The sequence below is a fragment of the Squalius cephalus genome (assembly GCF_949319135.1).
Source record: "Squalius cephalus genome assembly, chromosome: 6".
NCBI classification, from domain to species: domain Eukaryota; kingdom Metazoa; phylum Chordata; class Actinopteri; order Cypriniformes; family Leuciscidae; genus Squalius; species Squalius cephalus.
In genome coordinates, this window is record NC_137127.1 from 20,874,332 (window position 1) to 20,896,579 (window position 22,248).

A 22,248-nucleotide genomic window follows, 5' to 3' on the forward strand; every position below is an offset into this window, starting at 1 on the left:
GACTTGGCTTTTTATCTAAAAGAGGAACAGAAGTACGGCGCTCGAATCGTTCCTTTGCAAGAAGGGCGTTTTTGCTGTTTTGACGACCGGATACGGTAAGAGTCTAATCTACCAGTTAGCTCTGCTGGTAGCTAAGCGATAACTTGTTGTGATTGGTCGTAGTGTTATCCAATTGCGTGGAGTGAGATTTTCAAATGCATGCTTGGTGCCACCCCTCGAGCTGGACGATTTTCATTAGTCGACGCCAGACCATTAATCTTTTAGATTTAGGTCTGGATTTCCAGGCTACAGTTCATGCAGTCACATACTAAAAGTTTTTTATTTTTCTTCTTCTCACTAACATTCAGATATTAAAATTGAATAAAATGGCCACAATAAAAATAACTTGTTAGGTCAGCTGATTACCTTAAAGTCCATAGATAACGCCATCGATTCATGTTGTACTCATTCTGTTAACACTTTCTCCGACAAGCAGATGCTATGAGACTTGTTTTCCTGTTTTTTCATGTGGCGTTCAGCATAAAGCTTATTGCTAACAGTTCTTAATAATTTATTATGATTAGACATATTTGGGTGATATAGTATAGTAAAAAAAAAAAACATCCTGAAATTTTCAGATACAATTGGCACCAATCCCTGAGAATGATGCAGAGGGATGGATTAATTGATTGATTTATTTTGATATTCTCAAACAAGCAAAAAAAACCTTCAAATCTATTATTTAAAAAAATCTGATCTTTATTCCTGCAGGTTTAACTTCGGGAACCTGGGATTCTGGTTCCCGTGGTCAGTGGTGTTGCTGGTGGTCGCTGCCGCCCTCTTCACTTACATCGCCCTCCTGTTGGTGAGAACACTGAACAACAACAACAAAGCGTTTCAGCCTCCGCCTGTCCTCATAATTAATGTTGTGGTCTTGATGTTTGCAGGTCCTAGCGGTGTGCCTTCTCTCTGAAGGACAGAGGCTTTACCTCCACTGGAGCCACAAGGTGATCAAAGAAACAGTCTTTTCATCATTCACTCTTACTGTGAATGACACTCCATCGCGCACATTTGTATTCATTCCATATCTGCGTTACCAGAGAAACAGCTTCATATGATTCAGATTGCATTGAACCTACAGTGAAATAATTTGACATGTTTTTTAAACATGGCATTTTTAAGTGCAATTTTGGGGGCTGCTGTAAATAATTGAAGTTTTATTTTATTCTCTCCTAACACAAATGTTGTTGATGTAGTGGTTTTTGGTTGCAACATTAGCCAAAATGCCATTCAGAAACGTTTTGCTGTGCTATAATGATTAAGGAAAAAACACTACATCTTATTTTAGGATTATTTATTTGCTATTTTAATATTTATTTATATTTTTTATCAACTATTATTTTTTTAATTTTAGTTTTAGTCATTTTAGTAATTGTGCTGTAGCATTTTTTTACTATTATTTTTATTATTATTTTGCTTTAGTTTATATGTATTTGTTTTGTTTTCAGCCATTCTTTAGTTTTTCAGCTTAAACTTTTATTTCAGTTTTTTGCTATTAAAGGTGCATTGCGCAACATTTCATGTTAAAAATACCCGTTTTTCTAACCCATACATGCTTAAACAATTGCCTGATGGGCTGAATGAGCCCTTCTCTGATCACCGATTGCCTCTATAATCCTGTACAGTAAAATAAATAAGAGGGATTCGGGTCGGAATTTGAGACTGGGCGTGACGTCACGCGCGTTCAGTTGCAGTGTTGCAGTTTCGCTTGTCACCAGAGGGGGCATAGTTCTGCAAAAACTCAGAGACTTGCGCAATGCACCTTTTCTAATTTCTAATAAACATTTCTAATTTTCATTTAAGCTTCATCTAATATTTATATTTATATTTTATTTTATTTTATTTCAGCTTTCAGTTAACAAACATTTTTTTACTATTTTAAGTTTTTTAAATTTTAAGTAACAATAAAAAAACTGCTATGTTATTTATTTATATATATATATATATATATATATATATATATATATATATATATATAAACTGCTATTATATATGTATATTAGATTAAAAAAAAATATATATATATATATGTGTGTGTGTGTGTGTGTATGTATGTATGTATATATATATATATATATATATATATATATATATATATATATATATATACATATATACATATATAAACAAATATATATATATATATATATATATATATATATGTTTTGTATTTTTGGACTTTTCACAGATTGGTATCCTGGTGACTCTAGCTTTCTCTATCAGTGCCACAGCTGTGCTCTCTGACTTATGGAGCAAAGAATGGACGACGCTGCTCCTTTCATTTCAGGTGGGTCTCTTCACTCGACACAGCAATTGGGACAAACAGTTGAATTAGCTTTCCATTTTACATCAAGTGCAGTTCATGCAGTGTGCATTTATGTATTTCCATTTTTGTGTGCAGATCACAGCACCCTTTCTGCACCTGGGCGGAGTTTCACTAATGACACTTCTGTCCTGGCCAATAGCATTACACTTCTTTCGCATGAACAAGAGAGGTATGTGATCCTTTTTGATGCTGGCAACAAATGAAAAGTCATATCCTATTTCAACCAACACATCTTCTAGTTGTTTTTGACAAAAAAAGATTCTGGGCTGAAAAATGGCCTCTGCTCAGTGGGTAGTACTGTCAGGAGTCCTTTCTGTGTGGAGTTTGCATGTTCTCCCTGTGTCTGTGTGGGTTTCCTCTGGGTGCTTCGGTTTCCCTCACAATCCAAGAAACATGTAGTATAGGTGAATTGGAGATGCTAAATTGTCTGTAGGTGTGAATGCGTGTGTGTGAGTACCAAGCCATGTTATTGGGAGGGTTGGAGAAGATTGACTTTGAAAGACCTAGCAACCCCCCACCGGAAGAATCATTGCCAAAAAATTTCATGGACAGTATCTTGCGAATGGCAGGAGATGGCCATAGAATCACAAAGAGTTGGATACGATTGAAATGGTAATAGGTAGATGGATAGATGGTGATTGTAATCACCATGTTGTTACAAAAAAGCAGCTTGCTCTGGCTAAATTGATGCTACAAAACTAGATTGCTCCAAATATTATCGCCCAGTGTTGCACGGCAATGCTCAAGCAAACATTTATTTGACAGACACCTCTTTCCTATTTGTTATTGTGCTGCACATTAACTCAAGCCACTTTCATTTCCCCATCTGTATATTTTAAGGTGCTGGAAGTGATTTCAGACATTTTGCTATCTAGTTCGGAGCCCCGCACATGACATGCAGTAAAAATATTAAAGGGTTAGTTCACCTAAAAAGGAAAATTCTGTCATAATTTACTCAGCCTCGTGTTCCAAACCCATTACACTTTCGTTCATCTTCGAAACACAGATGAAGATATTTTGAACAAAATCTGAGCCAGTTCTGTGCTCTCCATCGACAACTACACAACTACTGTAAAAAAATTCTAAAGAGAGTCGATTGCTTTATATTATGAACAGATTGGATTTAGGAACGACATGATGGTGAGTAATTAATGACAGAATTTTCATTTTTGGGTGAATAACTCTTTAGAGAAATTAACAAATCGTTCCCACTACTTAATAATACGTTAGCATTTTTTACTAATTAGTTCCCTCATTTTAAGTATATTGTGCACGCGATATAATAATTTGTTCCCTCGTTTTAATAAATTGTGCGCACAATATAATAATGTGTTCCTTTTTTGAGTTAAATCAAAACGAGTGAACGAATTGGTACAATGTGTCCACGACTTACTAAATCAAGGGAACAAATTAGTATATTGTGCTCACAATTTATTAAAACGAGGGAACAAATTATTATATCATGACATGCGCAAGTTTCACTTAAAACAAGGGAAGGAATTAGTAAATATTGGCCACGATTTACTAAAATGAGAGGACATTAGAAAGACATTTATTTGTTCAATTTACGGACATTTCGCTTAACCCTGAAACACAATGCAATGTGTAATTCAAAATGCAGGTATAAAATGTAAAATTATTTTGGAAAATTCATCCATATTAACACAGTACAATGGGTCCTATTTTTACAAACTTAAAACATATTTAATTTTAGTTAGTTACCAAGTTACCAAGGCTAGTTATTTGAAATGGTTTAATTTTAGATTATAACAACACGGGGTAGAAGGGACATTTTATCCATGATATCCCAGTAAAATAATTTGTAAACAAAAACCATGATGTCCATGTTAGTTATGGGCAGGTTATACCATAGTACCATAGTCAGTTACATCATTCCTGCTCTCAAGTCAATGGAAATGGTGTCATTTTGTTGGTGTCAGTGACTCCGATCCATTCATTATCTGTTGTTAACACAGCTGCTGCATCTGTCCTTTCTTTTCATTGTGCTGTCAGACTCATAAAAACCAAGAGCTTGTCCTCCAAAAGCTTTGTTCCTCTCTGTCCTCCTTTTCTTCTTTCCCTTTGGCTTTTCTCCTGCTCTCTCTCCTCACTCTCTGCATCTGGCTGATGTTCGGCTGAGTCATGTCTGCGGCTCTATCTCTTTGCGCTTTACTGAAAGCATGACGAACGTGTCAGAAAGACAAATGCAGGACTGAGGCTAAACTCACACCAGCTGTGTGACGCTCGCCTCCACCCAGAGACGTCTCTTTGTCCCATCATCCCTCTCTCACAAAGACAACGTCTCTCTCTTCTTGAGATGAGCCGTGCCAGTGTAGAGGTGACATAAACTCTCATTACAGGCGACCCAGCGGGTGCTGCAGTAACTAAGTGGACCCTGTCAGTGCGCTATTATCTTTTAATGATCTATTATCTGTAATTCTGAAGTTTATTCAGGCTGCTAAATGATTGTAGTGGTATTGTATTGGCCGGTATGATGTTTTTTTTTTTTTTATGTATTTGGCAATGAAGAGGTGGTTTTGTGGATTTGGCTATGATGGGGAATATGTTGATGGCATTTTGCCTAGATCAGAAACCTTGAAACTTTTGCAAATGATGGTTGTATTTAACCAGCTTCAGTATGTATGTGTATGTACAGTAGTCAACATTTGAAGTGGATCAAATTAATTTTGAACAATACCCGTTCTTAGGACAACTTTGATGAACTTTTTTGACCCACTTCAAATGTTGACTTACTATGAAGCTTCCTGCTCATTGAAAATACCATAATTTATATATATATACATGGCTTAAAAAAAGTTGCTGTGTGGATTTAAATTGGCAAATACTTAGGAGTCTATGACTGGATCATTATTGCTGTGATTATGTTTCTAGCATGTTATATGTTTGGCAACAATTCTTCTAACCCTAATTGATGGAGTGTCTGTAGCTTTTAATTTCTTAAACATCCATGTAGGAAGACACATCATGGCCATATTCCAGAATGACAATGTCAAGATTCATCCATCAAGAGGTCCCAAGCAATCAGACAAAAATGTTTTTTCTTCCCCCCCCCCCCCCCCCCCCCCCTGGGACATTCAATTCTGGTTATGAGCTAAAATGCATATGAAACTGTTGGTGGCACTACAGGGTTTAAGACACTGCCCCCAAAATTGGCATCTGGAATATTGAGACCATCCCTAAACAGTTCTACGGGCTGCCATAGTCTGCCACCTGACGATGAAGTATTCTTGATTGAGCCCCTAATAACTATAATTCGGTTCATCATATTTTGCAAAAGTTGCAATATGTTTTTGTAACAGTTGGATTTGTCTTTCATTCATTAAGTTTTTGCATGTATTCATTGAGGGTATATTGTGTGTTTCAGTGAGGCAGGTGGCTATCCTCAGCTTGTACTTGGCGGTTCTCTTCGCCCTGTATCTGGTGCCGTTGGGCATGTATTCCCCCTGCATCAAAGAGGAGGGCACGCTGGGGCCAGCACCCACCCTCATCGGGCACAGAGGAGCACCCATGGTGTGGTATTTTTACCTCATGATATTTTAAGATCCCTGTTGTGTAATACTGAAAGAGCACATGTGGATTTTGTGTGGGTTTAAGTCAGCATGCCATTTAAAATCAATGTCTGTTTGACTTCTCTTTCAAAAGTAAACTTCTGATACTAACTTGAATTATTATTTTTTTATTCTTATGTTTGACCATTAATGGATTCGATTACAATGGTTAAGACTCGAAATGTTTGACGTTGTTGATTCTTTTCAAACAGCTTGCACCAGAAAATACCCAGATGTCCTTTGAGAAGGCTGTAGAAGTAGGAGGAGAGGGGCTGGAGACGGACGTCACAATCAGGTGAGTATCTTTAACATGCCTACTTACTGTATTTGTATAAAAGCATTTTAAGTTTTAAGACATGCTTCTTTTATTATCATTCCTAGGCATTCAAGTGGTTATAGATCTTGGTGCTTGCAATGCCACGGTCTTAGGTTTGATTGCAAGGGAATGCATAATCTAATATAATGTGTACCTTGAATGCAACACATATCGCTTTGGATAAAAGCGTCTGCCAAATGCATAAATGTAAACATTTTGCCACTTCTGTGATCTACACTGCAAAAATTTAAGAAAATATTTGGCTTTAAGACATGATTGTGATAGCTAAAAAAAATCTATTACTCTAAATCATGCAGCCTTATAAGAAACCTCATTTAGTTCTAAGGCAGGATCTTTCACCGACAACGCAATCTTCTGCAAATCCTACAAATACTTGCGGTAGATTTCAATCAGTTGATACTGACGATTGATCAAAAATGGTTCAAATCTAAATATAAAAATTGTCTGTGTTGTCCAATATTTGTGTGTGCAATGTATTTTTATGCTTACTGGAGTATCATGTTGTTGTCGGTAACACTTTACAATAAGCTTATATTTGTTAGCATTAGTCCCTGTTATACATCTTACATGTACTTACTGTAGTAATACCAGTAAATTATGCATAATAATTATAAGCAACTAACCCTAAACCTAATCCTAATCATATAGTAAGTATGTTGTCAATTAATATTATTCCGTACTTATATAATTACACTGTATCAAGGGCACCTTAAAATAAAGTTTAACTAAAAATACTTTTAAAGCATTTATTATTCTTGGTTAAATGTTTTCAACATTGACTAATACATTATTAAAATAGAAGGTTGCAAGGTCATTTCCTCTACACAAAGGTCTGCTCTAACCAAGAGGCGTATAAATGGAGATCTGACGCTAACCGCTCCTGGATGAGTCACTGCTCTCAGGTTAAGGTGATTAGCTGAACACTAATCCTGTTAGCGCTCTCATCTTTACTGCATGAGCGACGGGAAGCTCCCTAGGAAGCATGGATGAAGATGAGGGAGCGTGTTGTCTGTTTGCAGCTTATATTACGCAGGTTTGATGACTTGACACTGTCAGTCATGTATTTATCAGCCATATCTGACACATCTTGTTCTCGCACATGCTCAGGAAAACCCTACTGTATCTGGAGCAACTTCTTAAGAATTAAGTTGAAAATGGGCAGCTTAAATCCAAAAACAGTGCATTTTGTGCGGTCAATTTTGAGAGAACCCAGTGGAGCACAAGCAGAAAAAAGCAACAATTAACTCAAGAATGGTTTTCACACATTGCTTGGCATTTAATGAATGGGACCCACTGATTCTATCATAGATTATTTGTGATAACAACCCCTGACCCCATTCACAAATATAGATGTGTGTCAGGTATGGATTGAAACTAGGTTAATCTGGCCAACAGAATTAGCAAACACCTTACTTTGTGTTTGACCAACTTATCGTTCGTAAAGTAACAGATTTAGGTTTCTAGTTCAACCAGGTGAATATTTTCCTGCAGTCCTGCCTAGATGAAATACAACATGAAGTACAAACAAGTTTGCTATACAAGTGTAAGATGTTAGCATTAGAGGGGACCCGGTATCAAATCCATATCTTTTTTGTGAATGTGATTATTACTATTAAAACTACTATTTAAATACCAATGTAGTGGGGTCTACGTTTTTTATCTGTTTTATTTAGTCAAATTTGACACAATATAACATCGCAACTACATGAAAAGAGCTTTTACTGTCTTAAAAAAAACTGATTTGTGAGCATTAGTGGAATTGAAGGTGTTCGAACAAACACTTAACTTAAGGACTTAACAAGACTAACTAAAAGCAATAAACAATGAACCAATGACAAAACAGAACAGAGAACCACATGACTAGAACAACCAATGAAAACATCACACATGAAGCAAGGGAAGAATGTGACACGATCACATGAGGAGCAAGGGACACGCATGACAAGACAAGAAGACAAGACAAGAAAACATGAACAAAACCACAAGCAGATGTGACAAAATGAATACTGTAATGGTTTTTAAATAATACTAAAATAACACAGTACTTTGCGTTATCTTTGTGTTGGTTTTAATACATTTTTCATCATTTAGATGGGAAAAAATTAATTCTCTAAAACAAACTGAAGTGGATTTCACAGAATGCAAAAACATTTGAGCATGCTAAAATTCACACAATATTCCTCTTTGCAGTTATGATGGCGTCCCGTTCCTGATGCATGACAGCACCCTGAGGAGGACAACCAACGTGCATGAAGTGTTTCCCAACCGGACGGATGACCCGGCGGCCATGTTCACCTGGGCAGAGCTGGAGATGCTCAGCGCTGGATCCTGGTTTCTTCGGGTAATGATCCAGCACCTTCTGTTCCTGCTCATGAACCATCAGTCATATGAATATATTGATGGCTAAGATGTGTGCATAATGCTATACTAGCTTACTGTTTACTGCCTACTTTCCAGGGTGGTCTAGACAATTATTTATAATAATCACATGAGGACTGTGTAAAACCAAAGCAAGCAAGTAAGCATTCAGACATCTATACTGTAACACATATACTACATCTATACTATAATTAAAAACAAAATATGGACGCAAGCGGCAATCATCGTGGTCCAAGCACAAATGGCCCATGTGGATGATTAGCGATTCAATTGAAATGTTCTTTTAGGATGTGTTTTTTATATGTAAATATTTACAATATTTAATAAAAAATGTTTTAACTTTAGACAGTATGATCAAGTAATGAGTCAACTAAAATAAAAAATAATTAAAAATCATTGCAAATATATGCAATGCATTGTGGATGCAGTATTCATTCCATGCAAACAGAAAATTAGCATAATATGCAGAAAATAAGCGTATACCGCAGAAAGAGTAAAAGCAGTATGCTATTCCAAAGCTTTTGTTTTCTTTTGCTGTTTATATGTTTTGTTTTTGTATGTGTTGTGTATTTCATTTTAGAGAAGCGATGATTGATTATATTTGTTTTTCTTCAAAGCTGGATATTATATTATATTTTATCCAGACACATCATTATTTCAGGATAATTATGGATACTAAAATCCATTTTTATCAGAGAGCACACCGTATGCGTTCGTATTTTTAGAGAAATCATTGGTTTCTTTTAGGATGTTGTGGTCAAAACAGATTAAAAACAAATAGAAACCACTCATGGTTTATAAAACCCCATCATACTATAACAAAAATGATAATGTAGTGCACATCCATATATGCTTTGGTTCTTGGCCCCTTAATTAAACTCAGAATCCCTCTTAAATCCCTGTGTGGAATCAATCGGGATTAAAGGATTCTAGCTGGAATTAGGCTTTGCCAGTATGTGCCTTGCGTCACTGTTCCAACCCTAAAAGACGATGCTCAACCTCACCCAGTTTAAAGATCAATAGAGGCAGTTATTCATGCCTTTGATCAAGTAAATTGCTTGTGGATTGTAGTTTAAAGGTGTATAATGCATCATCTTTTGGCTCCTAAGATGTTGGATCTTAATTGATCTATAAACTGTTGTCAGACTAATTTGGCAAGACTCTGAGGTGTAAAGACTAAAGTTAACCAGTCTTCTCTCTCTCTCTCTCTCTCTCTCTCTCTATCTCCTCTCAGAGGGATCCTTTCAGTACAGCCTCCTCTCTTGATCTAGATGAGAGGTTTCAGGTCCGGAACCAGACTGTACCAACACTGAAAGAGTTCCTGAATCTGGCCGCTCAGCATGAGAGACTGGTGATCTTTGACCTCAGACGTCCACCCCGAGGCCACCCGTACAGGGACACGTGGATCACTCGCACCCTGGAGGTCATACACAACGAGTCCTTCATTAACTCCAGTCAGGTAGTTCATGAACCCTAGTTGGATGCTGACTTTTTCTTCTAACCTTAAACAATGGCATTATAATGCCATGTCATGTGACCACCTCATGGCATTTTGTGTTTCCATTTTTAAACTGTTCTATAAAAAAAAAGAGAAAAAAGGTGTGTTTTTTCTGCTAGGTGCTGTGGCTGCCGGCCGATCAGAGGAGTGTGGTACAGGAGCTGGATCCAGAGTTGCAGCAGACGTCTGGAGATCATGCGTCTATAGAGGAGCTGCAGGAGGAACATATAGTCCGACTCAACCTCCATTACAGCTACATGTCACAGGATCAGATCAGGTATGTCAGGTTGTATCGCGTGCATTATTGTTCAATAATTCAACGGCCCGGAGTCAATTATTCCGCTTATACTATGGCTACCACATCTCACATTGTTCAGATGATGTATTTCAAGACATTTGTCAGGTTTTTGTCCTTAAAACGCTCTTGTGTGTAGGACTAATTTCTTATGCAATGTAGTCCCAGCGTTCTGCTCCAAGAACAGCGCCGTTATTACATCGCTAGTGAGAAATGTCTTGTAGCTTTTAAGTTGGTAAACTATTTTAATGATAAACTTGTCAGAGCAGCGCTGACAACATGTTTCTGTGTTCGTACTGTATGTGTGTGTGTTTGAGTGGAGAGAGAGCGTGAGAGAGTATGTGCTGCCCGTGCCTAATGAAATGCAATTTTGTGGCAAAAACATGGAAATAATTTGTCGTTTCTATCCTATTGTTTACTATATTTATTTGCTCTGTCAGTGTCGTTGTGGGTTTTGGTTTTGTAGGCTGTAAAAATGTTGTAATTAACTGAAATCATTTGGTGAGGTGATATGGAACTATAATGCGGTCAAGACCTGCCTGGAACTACTTTAGCTGTGCGTTTCCCTGATAATAATTGCACACCATAGAACGTTGTAAACCAATCAGATTCAAGCATTCAACAGCCCCCTAGTGTGTAGTGTGTCTGGAGCAAACCATATGTTATATATACTGTATATACACACAATAAGAAATATTGTTAAATATTATTGTAATTGTAAATAATTCTACTTAAAACAAAGATGCACATCTTTCCTCTGAGATATAAACAATGCATCTTCGATGATTGAAATGAAAACACATTTTAGCTCGAGGGCACAAATGAACACACATCAGATGTTGTTCTTGCTTTTCGTCTTCTAATGTAATCTTCTGGTGCATTGCAGAGAAAAGCTTTACAATTAAAGCCTGAAACTTCTTAACACGGTCCGCTAACCTGAATGAACCTCTCGTGAATGTGATTCTGATTTCAGTAAGTACGCCTCTGTGAACATCAGCACTAACCTGTACGTGATCAGTCAGCCGTGGTTATATTCACTGGCATGGTGCGCCGGCGTTCATTCGGTCACTACCAACGCCCTGCACATCCTCAAGAAACTGCAGCGCCCCCTGTTCCTCATGGTGAGTTGAGCCTAGCATTGAGATCACGAATATTAAACTCTATGATTCAAAGGACCATGAAAATCTTTTCCTCCCAAATCCTGGTGCAGACTCCAGACGAATACAGTTTGATGTGGATCCTGACAGATATTGTCTCTGCTTTCTTCATCACTGCTGTTTTCATATTCCACTGGTGAGTTCTGCTTCGACTAACCTGCTGTTTAGTTTCAAACCTAATCAAACATACATGCATGACACGTTCAAGTATGTGTAGTCTGGAAACTGTCAATGTCCCAGTATCACTAGGCATCATTCGAAAGCTTAAACACTCAAAGGACTGCTTCCAAGGTAACACAATAGATGATGCTCAATTTTTGTGATATCAACTTCAAATTTGGAACACAACTTGGTTAGACATGCAACCTTAGACTACAAATTATTTTGTAAAATATATATTTTGGATCAAATATAAAATGTTTAGTTCTGTGCATTGCTACAATAATGTTAAGCGTCTAGAACTTTTGTCCACTTCTGCAATAATCTTTAGTGTCTTCTTTAAAAGTCTGTATTCCAATGCATTCATGAATTACAACCATCTCTGTTACAACCAAATACAACCAAATCTGTTTTCAAACCGGGCTGTCAACAGGTTACAAATCTTCCCGATCTAATTTGCATAATATCTGATTAATATCTCGCAAAGAGTATGCAAAATTAGAATTGCATCAATTGCAGTATGTACCAAAACATAGATTATGGGTAACATTATAGCCTTAAAAAGCATTTTAACAATTTAACAATCCACTGGAAAAATGACCATTTTATACCAACACCTTTGGTATTCTATTTTCAGTGCACTGTTTATTTGTTTGATTAATAAGAGATTTCTTTCCATCGTTTTATTAAAGGTCCCGTCCTTCGTGATCCCATGTTTCAAACTTTAGTTAGTGTGTAATGTTGTTGTTAGAGAATAAAAAATATCTGTAAAATTATAAAGCTCAAAGTTCAATGCCAAGCGAGATATTTTATTTAACAGAAGTCGACTACAGTGAACGGCCGGTTTGGACTTCATCCCTCTACTTCCTTCTTTAATGACGTCACTAGAACAGTTTTTTGACTAACCTCCGCCCACAGGAATACACAAAAAAAGGGGGCGTGGTCTTGTTGCGCTCCCACGGAGAAGAGGAAGAGTTGCGTTTGTAGAGCGTGTTTGTCGCCATGTCTTCGAGACGCTGTTATTTTCATCCCGGAGTCCAATCACCTTTGTTTGGCCTTCCCAGGGACGCTGTACTTAGAGATCAATGGCATCTCCACGTTATGGTAAGAGGCGTGACCTTTTCGGGCAATGTGCGCTAAGCTGCTGTCGAATCACAACACAGGAACCGCTGGCACAATCAGAACTCGTTACGTATTTCTGAAGGAGGGACTTCATAGAACAAGGAAGTCATCAGCCCGTTCTTAGGACAGTGAAAACAGCGGTATACAGATAAGTAAATTGTGTGAAAAATACTGTTTTTTTACACGCGAAACATGAACACGTTATATTGCACACTGTAAACACAATCAAAGCTTCAAAAACCCACGAAAAACGGGACCTTTAAAAGCATGTTATTCCACGTCTTTTCCAATGTTTTTCCTCAAAATTCAAATTGCTGGCTTAAAAAAGGAAGCATGCCAACATGATGTTTGTTGTTGTGATAAATTGAGCGTTTCCTCCTCCAGGTGGCGTGAGCGAGGTTTACCCTTCTGGTCCGATAGTAGACAAGTGAATGAGAATGGACCGTACAGCAAGTTCAGGACTGGTAAGTTGTTCATTTTTGGCTGGAAGTCTCCCATTGGCCATGGTTTTGGCACGTCGTCCTGCATGTGCTGTACAGATTGGTGGCTATTTTCAGAATGGCAGACGATCATACAAATCTGCAATCTGTATCTTTGGTCAATCTAATGACAAAAATATAAATGCAAAATAAGCAAATTTATTTCTGATAAATTATTTCTGTTATTGTTGCATATTGTACCCTTGCTACATGGTGCTTTAAAAAAGTGTATACTACGCTTTCCATTCTGAAAACAGACAGAATGTTCTTGTGTACTCAGTGTGTATGTTATGGTTGATATGCAATATGTATTATGTAAATAGTGCATGATACACATTACATATAAAAAATATATATTGTGTGTATACGGTATATGTATATATAACACGCACACACACATGTATGTATAGCTTATGTATAGCTAGTGTATATACATATTTATAATAATATACCAATATTTAATTAGTAAATATTTGATATATAGACTAGATATATTATTATATAAACTATTCAAAAATAGTTTTTGCATGAAAGTCTGAAGTGAGATTAAAATCTAAATCGGGTTCATTAGTTGAAGAATAATTATTAAATCATAAATTAAAAATAAAGTTTTTTAAACGAAAATGCTTAAAATAAATATAATTAAAAAAATATATATTTACTTAACTAAAATAACACTGCTTGAAGCCACCTTGAGATTTTATTTTAGTTTGATTACAGTTGTATTAATATTTTGAATTGACTTATTTTTATATTTTTAGTTTTCATGTTAATTTTAGTTTAATTTTCTTCGTAATTTCAATGTGTGCTTTTGCCTTTTTATTATTATTATTGTTTTAATATGGCTATTTATTTTTTATTTAATTTATGTATTTTTAGTTAGGTTAGGTATTTATTTCTTAAACTTATATTAGTTTATTGCCAAGGCAAGATTTGTAGCATTTTAACTACTAATTATATTTGATTTTATTTCAACTTTATTTCAATTAACAGAATTTTTTTGAATAGTTTTATAGAATAGTTTTAGTTAACGATACTAATCCTGGCTTCATGTAAATATTTTAGCTCAAAGTGGTTCAGATGACAAAAAAAGATTTGGAAATCCCTGATTTAAATAGTAAACCATTTCTTAGCAAAGGTGAAGTAGAAAACAAATCGTAGTAGTCAGATTTTCCAGCAACCGTCCCAGAAACCTTAGTTCTGTGTCCTGTGGCGCTGTTTGAATGTGACTCTCTGTGCTGTAGAACGGTCTGAGGTCCAAGGCATCCGCTGGAACCCTCTGTTCTTTGACGGGCCGTCTCTCTCCCTGGACCCTGTGCATGTTCCCCCTGTGCATGGCTTCCCCGTACCCATCTGACCCTCCATCACTCTCATCGTCTCTCTCCCTCCCCTGTACGGCAGAGCTGAGCGACGTCTGGTCCATCTCCAGCATCAGTGTCCGTGGAGAGGCTCAGAGCTCGCCCCTCACTCCCAATCTGCCCACCATTTCTGAGGAACCGCCCATCTGAAAAGACAACAGAGAGATCTGTGGAAGGCATAAAGCCTGCAGAGCACCTTGAGCTCCAGCGCCGTCAGCATCATCGCTATATCAGCATCATCGTGCAATATATATACAGTATATATATATATATTCTGGGGTTTATACTTTGGCAGTACCTTGAAATTCATGTACCACGGTGTTTACATGGTACTCTGAGAGGTAATTCATAGAAAACATATGTTAGTGATATTTTGTTAAAAATATCAAATGTATTTGGCCAATTATTTTCTGAATTGGTGGCATAAGATGAATCGATCATCCAGCTTCTTTTGCTTCTGTGAAGTTCGTTTTTATCAAAGACAGAATTTGCCTATTTTTCAATGCAAGCCTGATTACTGCAGAATGACGCATGGTAAAATAGACATCGCAAAGAGTGTTTCGGAAATATTTAAGATGTCAGATCCATTGCATGGCGTGATAAATAATTTAACAAGCATTTACAATCAGGAAGATGATTAAAAGCCAAAAGACAATCTGAATTTGAAAGATTTAGATGTTGGGATTTTTGACAGTGGAATCGCTGAAGTGAATTCGCACGCAACTTCTTGAGTTCTATAGAAGTGCTGGATTTAAGCAGCCTCTGAAAACACAAGGCTACTGATGAACTTGGAAGCGTCTTTATTTTGGAAGTGATCATGCGTGAGCTCCTCATCGTCCCGCAGACGTGCAGCATGTTAAAACGATGAACATGTTTTCTTGCTCTTTTCATGGGATGCTGCAACATTCCTGCCTGTATAAAATGCAATGCCTAGCGTGATTTCTATTTACTTAATCTTTCGATGTAACTTAAGACTGTAAATATGATTGTAAACTGACCTTAAATGATATTCTGATCTGATATTATCAGATTTTTTTTGTTGTCTCTTTTTGTTACTCTATCATCAGCACTAATAGCCTAAATAAAAATATTTTTAGCAGACTCAAGATATGCCTCAATGCGTATCTTTACAAAAGGTTTGATCTATATGTGAGAATATCAGCATCACATCACAGAAATATTGAACCCATGTTTAGTTCATGTAATAAACGCCACACTTTTTACAGGAATGTTTAATAGAAAATTTTATTTATAACTAAACTGGTGCGTTACATAAAAGAGTGGCAAAAGCAGTCAGAACTTTATCTGCTAATTACCACACACAAACATAAGAAACAGACGTGTTCTGTAGTTCAGGTTAGTGTCTGATGTTACAGTGAGTCAGTCAAATAATTGTGCTGAAGGTCATATTGGTGCAAATAAAGGCCATAAATTAATTGAATAAAAAGTCTAACTCTTTCCAATATACACAAGCATCAACAGTTTCAAAAATGGAAAACTACGGCGTCATTCTATCATATCTATTTATCAGCTACTGGGCGAATCTCGTGGAAACATGTCTAGGTCACATTTCAAGCCAAAATCATTTCAAAGAAAGAAAGACAACATTTAATTTTACATTGAATCTTGTTTTCAAAAGCATGTAGATTTGTTTGTTTTTTATTGTATAAATTTTTTTTTTTTTTTATCTCAATTAAGCCCAGTGCTTCTGGACATTTTTATGCATTATAATGCACTTTTTTATTACTTTAAAGGCAGTGCAACCAATAGACTTCTACAACTAGCTTTCTAAAAACAAATATAATTTCTTTCTTTTGCCTGAAATGGGTGAAATACGATCTGAAACAGTTCTCGGCTTGTTTCTAGGGATGCGATATTTAAGGCCATGTATTTTACCATTCTCTTTTTTCCTTCCTAAAGTACACTACAAGTCATAGCTGCATGAATGTTGAACATGTAACAGTTTTTCAAGCCTGTAAAAACAGTTACCAATATTCCAAAAAAAGAGTAGTAAGGCATGCAGTTTAACAATATTTTAAAAACTTAAATTGAAATCACAGAATTCTCGAATTCTGTCAAAACCCCCAGAAACTCAGGCAAGTATTTTTCTTGTGCATTTGCAGTGTTGTTTACCACCTAAAGAATCCAAAAACTGTTCGTTCACTCGAAAATTTCCAAAATGTTGATGAACGCTTTGCGATGCATGTAGCGAAGCCATTCCAGTTCATGTTTGACTTGGCTGGATTTCACAAAACTTATTAAATGGTACCTAAATTGTGCATCAAGTCATAAAATACATATTCTGGAGCAAACCATCCAACAAAAGACACATAAATCAGGTTCTTCACGCCATTTCCAAGGAGGCAAAGTCCCTTCAGCTTTGCTCAGAGGTAGTCATCCTCACTGGAGGCAGATGAAGAGTCTTCATCGGGGTACACGGAGCCCTGGGAGCTGGCAGAGGGAGTGCGGCTCATTCGCCACAGCTGGGACGCGAAGGCCCGCCCCCAGCTACAGGGCCGACCAATAGGGCGCAGCAGACGCACCAGCTCCACCGCCTCACGCCAATCAAACGTTCACTTGCTGTGGCCGCGGGAGTTACGCTGCTTGCTCATGGTGGTCAACATCTGGCTAATGTAGGACGTCAACAGGTCATCCATTTTGTAGCCCTGTTATGAAGAAAACATTTGCAATCAAATCAAATTTTCTTTATTAAATCATTTATGAACCTCATTAAATAGTATGATGCAACTGTGCTGCTATTTGCCATTGAGTTTCTCTCACCAGTGACGTCTCACACAGAAGTTTGCTGCCCTGAACCAGGTTCCCGATAGTGATGTGGAAGTACGTGTTCCCGCTGCTCCAGTTGGAAATCTTCGTGAAGGGATATGTGGTTAAAATATCCTGCGGATCAAGGAAAGAGGAAACGCAAACATCACTGCACACTGGGATCAAAAACACTGGAAACACACCATTAAAAATTGTAGCTTGAAATAAAATGAATAAAATAAACGTTACCTAAAATAATATGAAAAACTAATAAAAATGACAAACACACATACATTTTGTAAAACTAAAATATGAAAATATAAAATAAAAGCATACAATAGTATGTATATAATACTAAATATAAATAATAGTGTGTAATTAATACTATAATAGTATATAAATAATACTAAAATTAAACTACACTTGGTTTGTTTGCAATGCATTCTAGTTTATTCCTAAACTTGTTTTATTTAAGCTAGTTACCAAAGCAACATTTCTCATTTTCATTTAGTTTAACTTTATACTACTAAAACTAAAATATATATATAAAAAACTATATACACATATTAAAAAGACAATGACTAATAAGAAAGACAAAACACTCAACGTAATTAAATTTATATATATATGTCTGTGTATATATAAGTTGTCCTAAGACAAGAACAGGTATTGTTCAAAATTCACGTATAACTTTGATGAAAGGTTTTGATCCACTTTAAATGTTGACTACTGTGTATATTGAAGTGGATGGATTCTGGAATCCACTGCTGCTTAAATGTATATGTAATGAGTGATTATAATCAAGGTATTAATCAATATTTTTCCTTTAAACATCACATGAGTTGAATGACTTCTCTAGGCTTATGAGATTTTACTTTGTTACAGAAGTTACCAGTGTGATTATCGAAAATGTCCTTTTCATGTATTCTCTAATGTCTGTATTTGATATCTGAAAGCAGTAACAGTGCTTGCTCATTTACCCCAGCTTCCAGAAATGAAATACGGACTCGTTTTGTGTTTGAGAAATGTCTTTAACGTGTCAATACATACATCTGCTTTTCTAGGGTACTCTGACAACTATAGTCATTGAAGTCTATAGTTTAAGGGACCATTTCTCAGTTAAAGCCTTACTTTCCAGTTAGACTAAAGTGTCCTCTCCTTGAGAGAAAGAAAGTATTATCTTGATGTTTTGAGACAACTCTCCTGTTTATAGTTAGAGCCTGGCCAGATCCAACCTTGGAAAAGCTGTGTGTCGGTGTGTGTGTTAGTCTTCTTGGTTACAGGTTAAGGAAGCTCTGGCATTATTGGAGATTGACTGAGTTGTTGTTCTGGACATGCTGGCTGGCGCCCAGCAACCCAAATCTGCGACCTGGAAGGTCACGACATGCTTAACTTCAGGGTCCGAGTGTCAGCTGCCTAATCGATGGAGATATACTTCAGTCTATCTGTATATGTGTGGAAAATTACTGTTTATCTATTTATTAGCCAATGAGAATCATTTAACCTGAAGCAAGCACGTAGCTTATACCTTGGTGAAGGGTATAACTGCTGTGATCTTTGTAACTGTAAGCGGGGCGGCCTACGAACTCCTGTGTGAGTCTTGAAGTCGACTTCTGCTGATGAAACTGCAAACTATCTTCAGTAAAACTTTAAGTTATTATAATTCTGACTCCGGGTCTTCATTCATCCTATCTAGTTCTGGATTTTTGACTGTAAATCCCCTTACAATATATATATATATATATATATAAACATGGACTCACTTCCTCTCTCATTCGGCCCCAATCCAAATGTGTGCGCTCTGGTAATGTTTTGTATGCTTGACGTTAATTGCATTACATAAGTTGTGTTGGAATACAAGTCACAGCACATTTCAGACTATAAAAAACGTTACTTAGTCAAAACAACAAAAAGAGAAAGAAAACACACCTTGTTCTTGGGGTCGATAAGGCTGACTCCATATTTGTTGATGGCTATCAGCAGGATCTCGGGGAAGTGTGGTTCGGTGGTTTGCTGCAAATATAAAAATATCAAAAGAGACTGATTGGTCCATCCAAAGAAAAAAAGAAGACAGATCTGGAGCACATGCTGAACACTGAGCTCCAAAAGCTTATAGCAAGTAGGAAAGTGCCAGCTTTCCAAACCACAAGTTAATTTAGCACAGTTACCTTCACTTCAAAAAAGGCTGAACCAAACGTGGGCCATTTGAAAATGAGCTTCAGAAACATCAGCTTGGCTTCCTCCCTTGATTTCCCAGCTTGTCTGTTGAAGAACGCCACAATCGACTGCAACATGAGAAGGAACAGATGAGGACAAGCCAATTGGATCATAAAAATGATGTCAAACCAAAATATATTCAGACACCTTCAACATTTCTCACATTCTCACAGTTTATTCGATATAGTTTAGAAAATGGTAAATAAATATGACAAGAACTCAAATTTATCAAAGTTATCAAATCAGTTGATATTTCACTGGTTTTGTCCATCGTTCTGTTAGACTGTCTCACAAATGAATTAGGTCGAATAGCTGTCCGCTGTTAAATTTAAGTACACAATTAGGTAATACCAATTTAGGTCAACCAATTACCAAGCAATGCTTCATTTTGTTTAGTCTTTGGTGTAAAAAGGTTGCATTAGCAATTAAAGAAAAGTCACTTAAGCAAAACATGGTCAGGTCAAAGTGTCTGAATAATTTTTGATCCCAAATTGTAATCATTTTTACTGGTAGTCCACTGTATAGTGTCCTGCACCCACTAGTAAAAAAATATATAAAAATGATATCTGGTGTCTGAATCATTTTTGGTTTGACTGTATATTTTGTCGATACAACTACAAGGATGTGTTTTTAAAGGACGCACACAGCCATTGAAAGTGTGACACAAACCCTTTTCCAGTCGTCAGGCGAGAGCTGGCGAATCAGGTCTTGAGGAATCAGCTCCTTCAGCATCTTGGGAATACTGGGAAAGTTGGATTTGTCATCCTCAAATTTGACCCGGTAGATCAGAGCGCCGAGCTGGAAAACCTCTTCTCTGGAGCATTTGTGGTATCCACGGAGATACTTAGGAAGTTCCTTTACATGGGAAGTGTTATACAGATAAGCTGATATATATAATTCAGGCTTTTATCCCAGTGTCTGTGGTTTCATGATGTAGTATTTGGATGTTTATGAGGCTCACCTGATAATAATGGAAGATGGAGTCTGCGAAGGAGTCTTTGCCTGGAACTGTGGTCGTCCACAGCTTCTTCATGAAAAACACCTGGTAGGTCAATGAAGGCACTATACCTGAACATCAGAGGAAGAGCCGTTACGTTACAGTGTTTACTTACTGAGCATTTCCTAAAAATACAAAACTACACTTTGGCAGTGGATCCAGCGATTGTAAAACCATTGCAATTCAAAGGTTTGGGATCAGAAACTTTTTTTTTAAACAAAATAATACTTTTATTCAGCAAGGATGTGTTAAATTAATCAGTTAAATTACAGTTAAGACACTTGCAATGTTGCAAATAAATGCTATTCTTTTTGGACCTTATTTTTTTTATGCACACAAAAATATGAAGCAGCAAAACTGATTTCAACATTGATTAATAATAAGAAATCTTTCTTGAGCAGTAAATCAGCATTAGAATGATTTCTGAAGGATCATGTGACACTGAAGACTGGAGTAATGATCACAGGAATAAATTACATTTCAACATATAGAAAACAGTATTTACTGTATTTTTGATCAAATAAATGCAGCCTTATTTTTATATGTTTTTGAAAGAAAAAAGCTCTTACCAACCCAGAGCATCCAAAAAAATTCTAATGTAATGTTTTGTTAGTGCACATGAGAGATTCCCGGTTGTACCTTCTTTAGCGGGTCTTGCTTTCTTAATCCAGTCTGTCAAATGGCGGACAAAGTCAAAGAAGAAATCTCCCTCAGGTACACTTATCACCTATAATGCATAAAACCAGATCAAATAATATTATATTCATCTTGATAAGAATTGTATACTATTGTATTCCCATAACCTACCTAACCTAGTTAATGGTTAGAGTTGGTTAGGCATGAAAGATTGTTCAAGGACAAACGTGCTACATGAGCAAAATCCCACTGAAATCCCACAGATGCTGTTCTTCCTCACAGTCTGATGTTTACCTTATCGGAGATCTTGACAAACAGACTGAAGCCTTCAGGTGATTTGAGCAGCAGTCTGGTGGAGATGTTCAGGCAGAAGTCTTTGGCCTTCGTGCTGGACTCCACTTCAAACGCCTGAAAACAGACAACGGGAACCTTCACAGTCTGTCTTTACCCATCCAAAAACCGTTTCCAACACTTCCAGATGCATTTAAATGAATACGATTTTTTACTTCATGTCAGGCTTTACAGGGTTAAAAGCAGAAATGTGAAGCTTTCATTTCTGACTTTAGCATTCATAAACAATTCTCAGTATATCATTGTGACCTCTGAATCACTGTCAAAACAGCAAGATCCCAATATGTTTGATGAGTCATAAGCATATGAAAGCCTATCTCACCTCATCTGTGTCATCAGGGAAGTACACTTTATGAAAGATCTGTGTGGTCTTGTGCTGAATAGCCTCCACCTCGACCAGGTGAGGGGGATATTTTCGGGATCCGTTCCTGCACACAAACAAACATACGGCGTCCACGATGAGTCATTCCCACTATAAAGCTCCTCACACAGACGTCTCATATTCATCAGAACTAAAGCATCACAAATGCTTTATGAAGGTAAAAGAGTAGCAAAACTCGAGA

The 22,248-nt window shown here is 36.8% G+C and overlaps 2 protein-coding genes across 5 annotated transcripts in view; one reads left to right on the plus strand and one right to left on the minus strand.

Moving 5' to 3' along the window:
- The window catches only part of gdpd4a (glycerophosphodiester phosphodiesterase domain containing 4a), a 35,264-nt gene extending 19,316 nt beyond the window's left edge, over positions 1-15,948 (plus strand). For 2 of the 4 annotated variants that reach the window (XM_079873627.1, XM_079873625.1), the window contains 13 exons: positions 751-844; positions 927-986; positions 2,228-2,326; positions 2,441-2,534; positions 5,751-5,896; positions 6,147-6,229; positions 8,462-8,612; positions 9,885-10,109; positions 10,268-10,425; positions 11,417-11,564; positions 11,654-11,736; positions 13,266-13,345; positions 14,762-15,822. In XM_079873627.1, coding sequence (XP_079729753.1) covers positions 751-844; positions 927-986; positions 2,228-2,326; positions 2,441-2,534; positions 5,751-5,896; positions 6,147-6,229; positions 8,462-8,612; positions 9,885-10,109; positions 10,268-10,425; positions 11,417-11,564; positions 11,654-11,736; positions 13,266-13,345; positions 14,762-14,868 — 1,528 coding nt within the window. In that variant the 3' untranslated portion in view covers positions 14,869-15,822. Of the gene's footprint in view, positions 1-750; positions 845-926; positions 987-2,227; positions 2,327-2,440; positions 2,535-5,750; positions 5,897-6,146; positions 6,230-8,461; positions 8,613-9,884; positions 10,110-10,267; positions 10,426-11,416; positions 11,565-11,653; positions 11,737-13,265; positions 13,346-14,604 lie in introns of all 4 variants that reach the window. The other 2 variants (XM_079873626.1, XM_079873624.1) reach the window with 2 other exon arrangements.
- A 4-nt stretch (positions 15,949-15,952) lies between these two features.
- Positions 15,953-22,248, minus strand: part of myo7aa (myosin VIIAa) — a 54,929-nt gene continuing 48,633 nt past the window's right edge. Inside the window, exons 40-48 of the mRNA XM_079873636.1 lie at positions 22,008-22,113; positions 21,629-21,742; positions 21,338-21,425; positions 20,663-20,769; positions 20,371-20,556; positions 19,653-19,769; positions 19,414-19,497; positions 17,500-17,619; positions 15,953-17,384 (exon numbers count right to left, since the gene is read on the minus strand). Of these exons, the coding sequence (XP_079729762.1) occupies positions 17,292-17,384; positions 17,500-17,619; positions 19,414-19,497; positions 19,653-19,769; positions 20,371-20,556; positions 20,663-20,769; positions 21,338-21,425; positions 21,629-21,742; positions 22,008-22,113 (1,015 nt within the window). The 3' untranslated portion in view covers positions 15,953-17,291. The remainder of the gene's footprint in view (positions 17,385-17,499; positions 17,620-19,413; positions 19,498-19,652; positions 19,770-20,370; positions 20,557-20,662; positions 20,770-21,337; positions 21,426-21,628; positions 21,743-22,007; positions 22,114-22,248) is intronic.